General features: G+C 36.5%; 1 protein-coding gene across 1 annotated transcript in view; it reads left to right on the top strand.

Moving 5' to 3' along the window:
• Positions 1-15,448, top strand: part of HSPA12A (heat shock protein family A (Hsp70) member 12A) — a 956,869-nt gene that overhangs the window by 612,582 nt on the left and 328,839 nt on the right. Inside the window, exon 5 of the mRNA XM_044055963.1 lies at positions 7,821-7,925. Within this exon, the coding sequence (XP_043911898.1) occupies positions 7,821-7,925 (105 nt within the window). The remainder of the gene's footprint in view (positions 1-7,820; positions 7,926-15,448) is intronic.

Below are 15,448 nucleotides of genomic sequence, written 5' to 3'. Positions count from 1 at the left end.
ATTACAATGTTGGAAAAGCATTGTAAACCTAATTACTTAATTACATTCTCATTGTCATTAATTCTGACACTATTGTTGAGATTTGCATGCTTTTTTTTCTTCATCTGTTTCTTATGTTCATATTTCAACTGTCACTGAAATGCATGAATAAGACAAATCACAAAACATTAGTTAAGATTTCTACATCACACCTGTTGATACTGTGGAATTTATCTGTCTTGGTGGAATTATATGGTTGTTATTTATTAAGTAGATCTGAACTCCTAGCTGCTGCATAGGTGCAATTTTATTTAATTTGTTGCTCAGTTTCTTTTTTAATTGTGTTTCTTTGTATTTTGAAAAAAACTTCTACTAATAAAATACTGTTTGAAAAAAATAAGAGGACAATTAGAGAGGGACAGTTATGTGCTAGGATTAGTTAGAGTGAAAAGAAAGATGTAAAAAAGAGTGGTTGGAGTGGACTTGAAATGTAAAGGATTAATTATGCTGGTATAAATTACTTTTCAATTTCTATACATAGGTTCTTATTTTATTCCTAGATCACTATCTCGACCAAGTTTTATAAAATGGTCACATAATTATATAGTCTTTCCACTACTGTTTTGTCTCTTCTTTCACTTCTACTGTTTGGTTGAACTACCCAGTCACTCTTCTGAGTCCTTTTCCCTTCTTTTATTATCTCTTTGTTTTCCAAAGCTAACCGATTTAGCACGATGATTTGTTTACCCCACTGCCTTTCTTCACCTTTTTATTTCTCTGGGTCAGAATAAAAAAATAATCTATTTCTCTTCTAAATTTCTACTTACATAAGTATGTTACTATCTATCTTTACCTGTTTGTCTGCATTTAATATTTACATCTCTTAACATATGATACTTTACTTCTATGTTAAAGTGCAGCTAAAGTTACCATTTACAATATCCATATATACTAATACATACTGTTTTTGTCTTCAAATAATTCTGCTGTCTCCCTTGTGTTAATGTAGGCATACAAAAGTATTAACCCTAAAGGTCTTTTTTTATCCTCAAGTCTATTACCAGAGCTCTTCCAGAATTACAATCTGTTACAACCAGGATGTAAACATCTTGATTTTTTTTTTTTTTATACAAATATTACTGGTCACTGTTTATGAAGTCCAAGTTATTTAATTTCTTCAATGTTTCAGAAACTGCTCTGCCTCTGATATATACATATTATATACAGTAATTGAATATCAGATTCCACTTTGTACACAATTCCAATTATTCACATCTTCTTAGTTGTCATTTTATGAGTTGCATTTATTCTGTCATACATTGATTTGCATGACAGGAAAAAAAATGCAACCTCATTTGTCTGAATGCTCAGTGTATTAAATGTTCATTTTGTTGGAAGCGTGGTATATAATTTCAGGCAAGTTGATTGTGTGTGTATGTTGGATTGTTAATGTTAGAGCAAGTGTTAGGGAAGGGGATAGAGGATGGACATGTGTGAGTGCGTGTGTGTTAGGCTTAGGGTAAAGGTTATGTAAGGGAACAGATTTAATGGTGTAGGCATGTTTTGGTGCGTGTGTGTATGAGCCTGTCTTGTTCTGTAGTAATTTTAGGGAAAGAGTTTTTTTTTTAAGGTAAGGTGTTGGGTTAAGGTTAGCACTTACTATTGTGGTGCAAGGTATGGACCATATACATTGTTCTACTACAATCACTTGAGCCCCAAGTGATGGAAGATCACTCTCTCAAAGCCAGGAACTTGAGTGACTTGTAGCTCATAGAGGCTGTTTTTTGAGCCCAAACTCAAACATGAGTTTCAACGAGCAGCTTCCACATCTTACCTGGACACAATTTTAGAGTTTAGGTGAAGTAACTGAGGCGGCCAAGAGGAGGAAGTGGGAGTGTAGGCTTATGGTGTGGAAGGAGAGTTTTAGGGTTGGGGATAGAAAGGGGCATTTAGGGATGGGGAGGGAAAGGGAGAAGAGTTTTAGGACTAGGGAATGGGAAGGGTGTTTAGGATTAAGGAGAGACGGGTGTTTTAGGTTTAGGGAGCAGAAGGGGAGTTTAGGTTAATGGAGCAATGGGGAATTTTAGTTTTCAGTGGGTGATGGATTTTAGGTTACGGGAGTGACTGGGGACTTTGTTTAGGGAAGGGTGTTGAAGTTTTAGAATTAGGGGGCAAGGGTTTGCGTTAGAAACTGGGTGGCGTTTGTGGGGTTAGAATTGGGGCTCTGGTAGAGCTGTATAGTTTCATTGGGTTGAGTGTTGGGATGGCTAAGCATGATCAGGCTAATGACTGTTAGAGCACTTCGTGCCTTTTCAAGTGGCAGCAAGTAAGTGTGTTGTGAGTTATTAGTACGATTTAAGTGGGTGTGTGTGTGTGTGTGTGTGTGTGTGTGTGTGTGTTTATTTCTTTATTTTGCTAAGTCTGTATTTTCTTTACATTCTAATAACTTTACAGCTAAGGCATACTCTAGCCTAGAGATGCACACATTAATATCAATGGCTCACCTGGCTTCTGTTGAACATAGGAGATTTATAAGTGGTTTTTATTTGGGTTATTACTCTGAGAGTGTGCTTCAGTGTGTAGGAGGATTGTTGAACGTAGGAGATTTATAAGTGGTTTTTATTTGGGTTATTACTCTGAGAGTGTGCTTAAGTGTGTAGGAGGATTGTTGAACGTAGGAGATTTATAAGTGGTTTTTATTTGGGTTATTACTCTGAAAGTGTACTTCAATGTGTAGGAGGATTGAAAGGGCCTGCTGTAGACTCAGTACAATAGTACATTCTTTTTCATACTTTTTATTTGGGTTATTACTCTGAGAGTGTACTTCAGTGTGTAGGAGGATTGAAAGGGCCTGCTGTAGACTCAGTACAATAGTACATTCTTTTTCATACTTTTAATTTGGGTTATTACTCTGAGAGTGTACTTCAGTGTGTAGGAGGATTGAAAGGGCCTGCTGTAGACTCAGTACAATAGTACATTCTTTTTCGTACTTTCTGTATATGTCCTGCTCCCTCCATTCTTTTTGCAACAACCATTTTTTTAATACTTTATGCATCATAAATCTTGCCAGGTAATTCTCACATTCAGGACTTCCATTTTATCAGTGCACTAGAAAAATATTATAGATGAAGTCATGTCTTTCCTTATTTCTTCCCATTTCCTCTGTGGCCTGCCAAGTTTTCCCTTTTTTGGTATTAATACTGTCTCAGGTCTCCTATGAATATAGGTTATGTCTGTAAGAATAAACTTGTCAAGAAGATGTAAATAAATTAATAACAAAAGAAACAGTACATCACCCTCCACGTACCAGGTTTATTCTCATTACATTTCTAGACTAAAACTGTGATGTGCCTCACAAAATTCCCTAAAACACAAATGTCACTTAATATCATTTACTGTGACCTTAAGGCTTATATTAGGTTGTTATAATTTATTTATTTAAAGTCCAATTTGTTTCCTGCAGGCAAAGCTACATAAAGTATTCACATCTATATCATAACATCGACAGCTTAGGATGTCGAATCCAAAATCGACACTTAGGCGTCGAAAGCTAAAAACAGCAAATGGACAAATCATCTAATTATTTCCTAGGGAAAGAATTCACTTGTCTGTCTGCAAACAAAATAAACAAACACACCCAAACATAGTGGGGGGGGGGGGCTTTGACCCCCACACCTCCCCAACTAAATATACCAACTCCGAGACCACTCTACATTGGAGAAGGGGCAAATCCCCGAGAACGGCCATACAAATTCTTTCCCGAGGAAAAAATTTGATGATGTGGCCGTTCCCTATTTTAAGCATTCCACACTTAGGTGTTGATGAATACGCATTCGACAACCTAAGCTGTCGACAAATCAGTAGGGAACCAAGTATGCGATTTCCTTAATCCCTAAATTAACTGTTTTTAATGACCAACTAACCAAATTTACCATTTCTTTGCTTCACGTCTATAAAATGTAGTCATTACCATATTTTATCAGAAAATATCTTTGGATATCCATCCTTTATTAAAAGTACTATATCTCCGTTTTCTCGAATGTAAAACATATATTGTTACTTTGATAAATGTGCCTATGTAGTTTACATGACTGGAACACATTAAGCTGAAATTACCCGTCTTCATGATATCTTTGCAGTGACCATAGTTTCATCATTTTGTGCAGGCTTTCCATATTGCACTTACAAAATTATTTTTTTTCTGCTGCTACTGATATCATCACATTCAGTTTTGACCATTAATTCATTTGAATCATTTCCTCTTTTACAATGATTATCAATCTATCAGTCGGTCAGGCTATCTATCTACCTATCTATCTACCTGTCTACCTATCTATCTATTTTTAAGTGGGAATTTTCAGCCATGAAGTCCTACTTTTAAGTGGAATCCTGTGGAATAACTCTAAGACAAAGCATATAATTCATAGTTCATAGTTATATATTAGGCTGACTACCACCAATGCCTTTATAAACCTAACCGTGCAATCCAACCAATTGTGTCTCTGTGTATCATGGGGGTTTATAAGGAGAGGGTATATTAGTTAGGTTTTTGGAGATTACATGGGGGAATACATTAAGTTTGGGTATTACTGTCTGCCTCTATCAGAGACACGGGGGCCAGACCCGGGTTAAATTTCTAATTTCCTATCCATTGGTGAAGACTGTGCTTAAGTAGGGTTAGGGATGGACTCTGCTTCACATGGATGGGGAACCTGTTTCAGAGCATGGGGATCCTCTGAGACACATGTCTGTCTTGCCAAGATGTCTAATATATGTCACAAGCAAAATTTAAATTCTTGGCTCTAGTGGTTCTGATGGTGTTCACTTTGTGGATGTGCAAGAGGACCCATCAGAGATGGATCTGAGGATGTCATGTATGCCAGGTGTAACTCTCATCTTAGTTCCCTGTAGGAGACACAGTACAGAGACCAGGCTATAAGACTATCACTATAGGACAATGTGATTATACCTTGAATTCTGCTGGTAAAGAACCTTTTCTCACTGGCGATATAAAAGGGTCTGAAATGTTTGACACATTTTATAGCACCTTTCAAATAGCTATTAAATTTCATTATAAATGTACTGTTATTTATTTCATTGTTTGTAACATTTTTTTTGTAGCAGCTTTTCTACAACTTCATTCTTAATGCAAGCTTGTTCTGAACTGTGTGCCTGAATTGGTTTGAGTGAGAGGGTAACCAATTTTTGTTGCCACCCACAAATGTTGAACATGTCAATTGTTAGGCATTACCTTTTTGTGTCTAGAAAATATCTGCAGGACAAAATCACAGACAACCTTAACTGACCACCTTAACTTTGCACCTCCCATGTATGCAATTTTTCTTAGTAACCATTCTTTGAACCTATCTGCAGTATTTCACCACTAAATGCCTAGGTCTTTCCTCACTTATTACAGGTTCATAGGATTGTACTGAGCTTATGGCCAAGGGAGGCCATTGTGTAGTTCAGCCACACCACCCAATGCTGTGGAAGGCTAACAATGTCCTCCATTAAGTAGACTTTCACTACATATCCTAGTGAAAATCTGCAATCACACATCCAGTCATGCAGAGTGGTTTTAAAGGTTGCCGGAAAGTACTCAGCTTGATAGGTTGTTGTTCTTCTTTCGGCTTTTCGCAGTTAGGGGTCACCACAGCGGAATTCCGGTCTGCTAATGATTGGCAGTAGATTTTTATGGTGCCGAGGTGCCAGCCCAATGCCCAACCTTCAACAAAGGCATGCCCATTCACGCATGTCTTTCGAACACCACTCGACCATGGGGAGGACATGCAGACACCACGCAGAAGGCACTCCAGCCAAGAATCGAATGGGAGAACCTCTTGCTGTGAGGCAACAACGCTACCGCTGCACCACCGCAGCTTACATATTCAAGAAACAGGGCATACATCGGGTTAGGTATGTGCCATGCCATTTGGTGGTGTGGATATGGTAATATAGGTTCAGGCTTCAAGAACAGGTGTTTGCATTACTGCTGGTTCTATCTAGGTGAAGGAGTTCAAAGAGTGTTGAATCATAGAAGGCTAAGCAGAGATCACTCTCCAGGAATCTGTATGACTCTGAGTAATGGGACAGTGCTTTTAGTCTGTCAGAGCAGCTAAGGATAATAATATCTGAGATCGTTTTAATGAGGAAACACTGAGGACTCTCAAGCTGATTATGATGCTTAGTGAAGTACATACATTGTGGGTTTGTGCCTTCATCCATGTGAAGCCGAGAGCCGAGTCCATCCCTAATCCTATTTAACTCATTACAGCCGAGTAACACCTCCAGGTGCCTGTGTACTTATATCGTACTGATGCTTCTAGGCATCGAATATTGCCTGTTCATATTTGCATCAGTAATCCCAAAACCATGCTGCATATAAATAATTAAAAGATTTGATCTTTCAATTTACACAATGGCAAACATAGCTGTATTTATAGCTAAACTCTGTCTAGTGCAGGAAAAATCTATTAATTGTTCAAATAATTTTCATTTATATTGTCATAAATTTCATGTTTTTCTAAATATCTCAACAACCAAGGAGCACAAACAGAACTAATTAGCCTCCTATGAAAGCTCACAGCTAGATGAACAAAATGCTGCTAACAGTATGTGTAAGCTGAGTGGTTGATGAGATATTGTAAGTTCTTTACAAAATATTACAAACATAATAGTTATTATGTCTGCTATGACTTATAAAATACAGTTTAAGACCTAGAACCTAAGGAATACTACCACTATAAAAATAGTTTACATTTTACACTTCTTTAGTTAACCCTATGGTTCCAGAGATATAAACATTTGTTTGAAATGTGAGGACATAATTTGATTCTATCAAAAACCTTAGGCTCCATCCATTGGAAGCTGCAGTGCAGACTTCTTGATCTCCATTGCAGGGAATGCGTTGAGTAACCTTGACCAATAGATGAGAAATCGGATATTCGCCCCATGTCTGGCACCCATGTTTCTGATTAGAGGCAGACAGTAATGCCCAAACTAACATAGCCTCTAGAAACATCCTAACTAACATACCTCTTCCTAATAAATGCCCATAATGCATAGGGACACAATTGGGCTAAATTTGCATGGCTAGACTTATAAAGGCCCTAGTGGTCATTAGCCTAATATATCACTATGAAATATGAACCTATGACAGATTGTATGAGTGATATATGTGGTTTATTCTCCATTTAATTTAAATTAGCACCAGACAAATGGATGCCAATGCTTTTCTGTCATAATATATATATATATATATATATATATATATATATATATATATATATATATATATATACATATGCCGTTTATCATGATTTTTGTCCCTGTAGCCATTGTTGTATTCCATCACATTTTAATTATATCCCAATAAAACAGCAGTAATTAATTCCATGATCACCATGGCTTGAATTGTGAATGAAAAGGATTAGCTGATGTTCACTTCAGTTACCAAGTTAACATACCAATGAATAGACAGACAAAAATAAATCAATAAAAAGGGCTTGCTATATGAATAAAGTTCCTAATAGTTACTGAACAATACAAACCTGTACATCTTGTTACTCTGTAGATTACTTCTTCTAATACAAGCTAGATTAATTGTTAGCAAGAGCAAGATGTCTGCTCATTTTCTATTCCTCAAGGCATTCAGTTCCAGTTCACTTGCCAAGATATTGGATATTATATTGATGATATGGTTATACTGTGCATTTTCTACAGGAAATGTTTTTTAACCCATGGAGATACATCTGAAATGTAGAACCTGTTTGTTTAATGGCTTCTTGACCACAGGTTTTCCTTAACTGTCCATCTTATTTTAATAATTTATTTTTGCCTAGAATCTCACAATGGAGACTGACTTGATAGCAGCAAATGGGAAAAAGGTCAAAGCTTTAGAAATATTTGCCTATGCTCTGCAGTTCTTTAAAGAACAAGCATTAAAGGTAAGATCAGTGCTCTGTTTTCTCATATTATATACAGATAATTGTGCATTATATAAGTAAAATGTTTTGTTGTGTTTTAAATAAACATTGTCAATTTGTTATTGTGGAATATCACAGTCTTGAGATAAACCAACATTTTCTCACTGGCGATATAAAAGGGTCTGAAATGTTTGACACATTTTATAGCACCTTTCAAATAGCTATTAAATTTCATTATAAATGTACTGTTATTTATTTCATTGTTTGTAACATTTTTTTTGTAGCAGCTTTTCTACAACTTCATTCTTAATACAAGCTTGTTCTGAACTGTGTGCCTGAATTGGTTTGAGTGACAGGGTAACCAATTTTTGTTGCCACCCACAAATGTTGAACATGCCAATTGTTAGGCATTACCTTTTTGTGTCTAGAAAATATCTGCAGGACAAAATCACAGACAAGCTTAACTGACCACCTTAACTTTGCGCCTCCCATGTATGCAATTTTTCTTAGTAACCATTCTTTGAACCTATCTGCAGTATTTCACCACTAAATGCCTAGGTCTTTCCTCACTTATTACAGGTTCATAGGATTGTACTAAGCTTATGGCCAAGGGAGGCCATTGTGTAGTTCAGCCACACCACCCAATGCTGTGGAAGGCTAACAATATCCTCCATTAAGTAGACTTTCACTACATATCCTAGTGAAAATCTGCGATCACACATCCAGTCATGCAGAGTGGTTTTAAAGGTTGCCGGAAAGTACTCAGCTTGATAGGTTGTTGTTCTTCTTTCGGCTTTTCGCAGTTAGGAGTCACCACAGCGGAATTCCGGTCTGCTAATGATTGGCAGTAGATTTTTATAGTGCCGAGGTGCCAGCCCAATGCCCAACCTTCAACAAAGGCACGCCCATTCATGCATGTCTTTCGAACACCACTCGACCATGGGGAGGATATGCAGACACCACGCAGAAGGCACTCAAGCCAAGAATCGAATGGGAGAACCTCTGGCTGTGAGGCAACAATGCTACCGCTGCACCACCGCAGCTTACATATTCAAGAAACAGGGCATACATCGGGTTAGGTATGTGCCATGCCATTTGGTGTTGTGGATATGGTAATATAGGTTCAGGCTTCAAGAACAGGTGTTTGCATTACTGCTGGTTCTATCTAGGTGAAGGAGTTCAAAGAGTGTTGAATCATAGAAGGCTAAGCAGAGATCACTCTCCAGGAATCTGTATGACTCTGAGTAATGGGACAGTGCTTTTAGTCTGTCAGAGCAGCTAAGGATAATAATATCTGAGATTGTTTTAATGAGGAAACACTGAGGACTCTCAAGCTGATTACAATGCTTAGTGAAGTACATACCAAAGGGTGCTTTATATTCAATATTGAGTCTAATTACGGTTGAACAAAGTGAGAACACTCTAAAATGCAGCCAGCGGTAGTGCCAAAAAGACTATGAACCAAACAAAAAGCAGAATATTGTCACCACCCAGGACAGGACCACAAAATTTACTACACAAGTTAAGTGCTTTCGTCCTCTTATTACAATAGCAACAGGACTTCATCAGAACCAAGATCCCACCAATTTCACCCTCGTTAAATAACCTTTTAATAATGACATCACATTCTAAATAATGTTATCAATGTAATTTAAAGCTACAATCTTCCTAATAAAATATCTCTATAAGATATTCTCATCCACTAATATTCTGTCCCCTGAAATAATCAGTAATTGTAAAATGAACTTATTTAAAAAAATAAAAATATGTAAGATTAATATATAAAATTAATCTTAATATTTTATGTGAAACAGTAATATAAATTATTTCTGCAGAAATGTCAACAAATTGTCGTACAATTATTGTAAAGATAATAAACACCAAAAGTTAATATTCAGTTGTAAATTAAACTGATAAATTAATAAATAATTTAATAAATATATTTGTATATTATACAATGACTGGCCATTAGTATTCAAAAACTTGCACTCTGATTGGCCAGCCCAACCAGCGTACCTGTTGTAAATCCAACACTATACCAGTAGAAAAAGTACCGGTCACCTGGACTTCTTTCTGTTCATATATTCCAAAACTTTTTTTTTTTTCAACAAAATTAAAAAAAAAAAACTATAGTCTGTACTCTGAAGAAAACATAGCTATATTGCCGAAGGCTCCAAGCATAAATGTAGAAATGTAGTAGGAAAAAATCCTCGGTTCCACCACAGCTGTAAAAATGTTAAAAACAAACTTTAATCTTCAGTGAAAACAACAAAAACAGGAGCACAGTAAAATTCCCTGATGAGCGCTTTTGGCTTACTAGCCTTCATCAGATCATACCTTTCGGCTTACTAGCCTTCATCAGATCATATGTCTTAGCTGTGCTCACCGTGAATTTAAAGACAGAATAAACCAATCAATGTTCCAGACATAGTCATAACCAGTGAAAACTCATTAGTTTGCATACAGCATATCTCCTGTGTCTTGCTGTGTGCCAATCATTATTGTATCTCGAGGTATCAAATGTCTGGTATCCTAGTGGCAGAACTATCCAATAGTTACAAAATTAATGATTTGCATACAGCTTAAATCCTGCTTCTTGTTATAGCCAATCATTCTGTGAATATATTTACATCATTTACAGGTTAATTATTCAAGGCAGAGATTGATAAAAACAAGCAATGCTGTAGCAGTGATAACACTCTATGTGGTGCATTATTTTATGCTGAATCTGTGACCAGGCAGTATTTTCTATAGAACAAGGAGCAAATGGCTAAGAATACTTCAGGAGGCATAGAGTATGTTACTCTGAAAACCACATAGATACATGTATTAATTCGCTATACTGTGTAATATGCACAAAATAGGAATTTATATGCAAGAGCACCAATACTATTGCACTTATAAAACTGTATCATATGTGCTATTTGCTTCTGTGAAGTACTGCATATTGTTGAATGAACTGAATAACAATTTTTTTCTGGCATCCAAAGGAATTCAGTCCCTTCGATGCTATTGGATAGCTACAGGCCAAGAAAATTGTAGCTTGGATATTTGAAGGCATAAATATGATTGGCTATAACAAGAAGCAGGATTTATGCTGTATGCAAATCATTAACTTTGTTGCTATTGGATAGTTCTGCCACTAGGATACCAGGCATTTGATACCTTGAAATACAATGATGATTGGCTCACAGCAAGGCATAGGAGATATGCTGTATGCACACTAATGAGTTTTCATTGGTTATGACTTTGTGTCTGGACCATTGATTGGTTTATACTGTTGGTTTATTCTGTCTTTAAATTCAGGGTGAGCACAGCTAAGACATATGTTCTGATGAAGGCTAGTAAGATGAAAGCGCTTATCAGGGAATTTTACTGTGCTCCTGTTTTTGTTGTTTTTTACTGAAGATTAAAGTTTGTTTTTAACATTTTTACAGCTGTGGTGGAACAGAGGATTTTTTCCTACTACATAGTCTGTACTCTGGCCATACTCGAGAGGCAGCATGGAGGAAATACAAAGAAAATCAGGTACATTATTTAAAACTAAAGACACATACCCGATTTTCTTTGCATTTCCTCTATTCTGTCTCTCTCTTTTACCCCTAAAGTAGCCCAAAAAAAAAAAAAAAAAAAAAAAAAAAAATGGGGCAACAGAGACATTTTTTTCTCCATTGCTTCCTTTTCAAAGCATTGATATACTTGGGTATATGTGGGAATGCAAGTCCCACATGCATGCACAGTACATCAAACCAACGCAGCAGTATACCACCAGCCATAGAAGAACAGTAATGCGCCATTATACAAAGACATTATTTAAGAAAAGTAAGTATTTTTTTTCTTAAATAATCTCATTGTATAATAGCTATAACCGACTTTGTGGTTGTGGTATATTGAAATTGACCCACGGTTGGCTTTATTTAATCACTCTAGCTTCATCCTCATGAGTAAACCACACCAACCATGGGTAAATCTTCAGTATACCACACCATGTCATCAGTTACTGCTTAAATAAATAATTTACACTTATTGATTATTTTAGGTTGCAGAATATTAGTGGATGAGTATATGGTATAAAGATATTTTATTAGGTAGATTGTAGCTTTAAGTTATATTGGTAACATTATTTAGAATGTGACATCATGATTAAAATGTTATTTAACAAGAGGAAATTGGTGGAATCTTGGTTCTGATGAAGTCCTGTTGCTATTGTTATAAGAGGATGAAAGTACTTAACCTTTGGAATAAACTTTGGTTACTTTTATAATCAGCATCTTTGGTCTTATCCTGTCTGGTGGTGATATTCTGCTTTTTGAAAGAAAGGATGGGCAACTCTCCAAAAAACCTCTGGAACTCCAGGTCAAATCAAAGTCAAATCACCAGCCACAAAAATGAAACAAAAGAATGGTTTATTTAAGCTCCACACAAGCTTTTTGTCAGTTTAGTTTAAACCAACTTCTTCAGAACAAAACGGATACAGCGTCACAAAATAACATCCCCTTTATATATATGCCCCTCAGTCTCCTAGATGGAATCACATGAGACTTAGCAAATACAAAAGATATACTGCAAACCCTCAAATACACAAGTTGCACCTGAACTAAGTTACACATTTAAGTTGTATGAGTAATTAACTTAGATGCAACACAAAAACGCCAGTGCTATTGAAGACAGCTAACAAGCAGTGTAATCCTAAAATATCCCTGGAGGATAGTTATTTCCTAAAGTAAAATAAACTACGTACATATTACAAAAATATAAAATATTAAAGGATGATTATTTCCTAAAGTAAAGTAAACTACGTGCATAATACAGGAATATTGAAAAACTGTACAATTCATTATAAAATGAACCTACAAAATAAAACATATTGAAATAGTATTAAAATAATCAAAACTCTTCCCACATATCTGAACAAACCTCAAAACTACATCCTAAAAATACCTGCTATATGTCATAAAAACAACCCTACTCTTTACATAGGGGTACTTACATAAAAACATTTAAATTGATAACTCGATGAATAACGTACGCTGTATATGCCTATTCTAATGATCTTTAATGCTTGAAACCTTCAAAAAACACTCAAAAGACAAACTCATCATCTGTTTAAACTTTTAAGTTTCAATATACACGCTATAGATAACATTCCATTGATTCCCGGATAATGGCAAGCATCCAATTTCAATTGCCAAGTCAATTCCCTACCCTCAAGGATAAAGGAATCTGGTCCCCCCCTACCATCCAACTGGACCTGGTCAATGGCTAAAAATGAAAATGTATGTAAAGGGTTCTCTGTAACGTGCTTGGCTAAAGCGTTCTCCTTCTTGCTTTCCTTATAGCGTACAAATGTTCAAAAATACACTCTTGACGTTTTCTGTCCGTTTTTCCGACATAGAAAACTGAGCAATGGGAACACTTAGCCAGATAAACAATTTGTGAACTGGAACAGTTTAATCTACCCTGTATCCCATATTTGGAGTCCCTGATGACACAGGTGGACCCCACATAGATGTACTTGCAGTAATGGCACATGTTACATTTGAACATGCCAGCCCTAGCACTTGGGACCTTAGTTTTCCTCTCTAAAATTTTTTGAGGTTGTGACCCCTTCTGAAAATTATCCTAGGATATTCCACTCTACTCTCCTGAATCAAGCCATCCTGCATAATCAGACTCCAATTTTTCTGAATGATAGAAATAATTCCTTTAACATCCATATTGTAGGTTAAAATAAAGCTACAAGGGTATGATTCCCTTTTGGCTAGGCAAAAACTGTGATTGACCTGGGGTATACTGGAAGAATTAAGGATAGGAACATAAAAACCTGACTCTCTCATTGCAAACTTCTGAGATAAGATCAGTAATGAGGTCTACTGGATACCCTCTTTTAAGAAAAAGACTTTTCATGAATATGCATTCTTCTAAGAAGTCACTATACTTAGTCACCATCCTTGCAGCTCTAACCAGTTGGCCCTTGATGATAGATCTCTTCTGAGAAAAAGGATGACAACTGCTGGATTTGACTTTGATTTGACATGGAGTTCCAGAGGTTTTTTGGAGAGTTGTCCATCCTTTCATCATAGTTTGTTTCTTTTATCTACAGTTTGTCTGTGTGGTTTGTTTGAGATGGAAACTACTTCAATTCCCTTATCTGGAGTTTCAGCGGAGGAAGAAGCGGGTAATTTAACACAACTATTGGAATTACTTACACAAAAAGTGAATTCTCTCTTCGATCGCTTGGATGGCTTTATGGGATCTCAACGTAGTCCCACAGCCAATGTTTCGGGTAATTGTAATGGCAACAACGTCGACAGGAACAATTCAGGTGGCTTGATTTCAGCCGCAATATTGCCTTTTGGTCTTCTTGCATCACCACAAGAGACATGGTGATCAAAGCAAAGTCTGCTATCAGTATCCATACCCAAGTCCACAATGATTGGATCAAATTTAAGTGGGACAGTATCTAAATGGTAAGCAGTAGTGATGCTAGATTTACAAAGGAAACTAACTTGCCTCCTTTGGTGTTGAGAGTAAGCCCATAATTAATACATCAGGCATTTATTTTGTCCAGACAAAGCTGGAGAATTTGAATATCAGAGTAAGATTTGATAACCATCCTGATACTAGATGAAGCTAGCATACTCAACACCCTTCTTGCAACATACAATTGTCTAGAACTGCCTTTTGGTATATTGTCTCACCTTGGAGGTTATAGTTAACATAAGAGATGAGAATATTGTGTAGGGAGTTATTAAGCAGGAACATGAACTAAGGCTTATTAAACTACACAAATGGCTAAAACAGGCTTAAAACTGAACAGAAACAGATGTCAAATCTGAGTGAGTACTGTTAAATAGTTTGACCCCTGAAAGCCTCAAGCCTGCCTGTAGTCAGTCTGCAAATGCTTCATTATTAATCACATCTCATGCTCTTCCTTGGTATAAGTGTATACATATATCACACAGATAACTGTAAACTTTATCTGTCATAGTATGACAGTTTGTGCTTAAATACAAATTACTAAGCATTGCCAATCTATCAGTTATTAAACTGTACAGATAAGTACCCTTTTGGGGAAAAATCTTATCTGTGTGTGTGTGTGTGTGTGTTTGTGTGTGTGTGCTTTTTTGTAATTGATGGAGATTTAGTGCAGTAGGGTTGTAAATGTCAGACTATAAAATTAATTACTACATTACATGTAGGAAGCAAATCATGCACAATACTTTCTTCGTAAGTGTCTGTTTGCTTATGGACAGAGCACAAAATTACTTTCTGTGCTAGATTCAAGAAGAAGTCCATTAAGTTGAAAGCCAAGTCTCTGCAGGGCTATCTGAACCAGAAAAGGCTGTGTACCTTGTCTAAGGCAGCCATGGTATCAGCCAAGTCATCCATGCATGGATGCTCCCAATCATCCATGGATGCTCCAATCAAAAAAAAAAAGAGCCTCAGAATGAAGAATCCCAGGAGGCTACTAACATATCAAATCAAGTGTGAATGTTATCCTAGCCTTGTGGGTGTCTGATCCAGTAAGGCACTTCTGTAGT

The sequence above is a fragment of the Protopterus annectens genome, chromosome 14.part0 (genome assembly GCF_019279795.1).
Source record: "Protopterus annectens isolate FY-2018-M chromosome 14.part0, PAN1.0, whole genome shotgun sequence".
NCBI classification, from domain to species: domain Eukaryota; kingdom Metazoa; phylum Chordata; order Ceratodontiformes; family Protopteridae; genus Protopterus; species Protopterus annectens.
The sequence above is the reverse complement of the archived record's forward strand: the minus strand, read 5'-3'. Positions and strand labels throughout refer to the sequence as shown.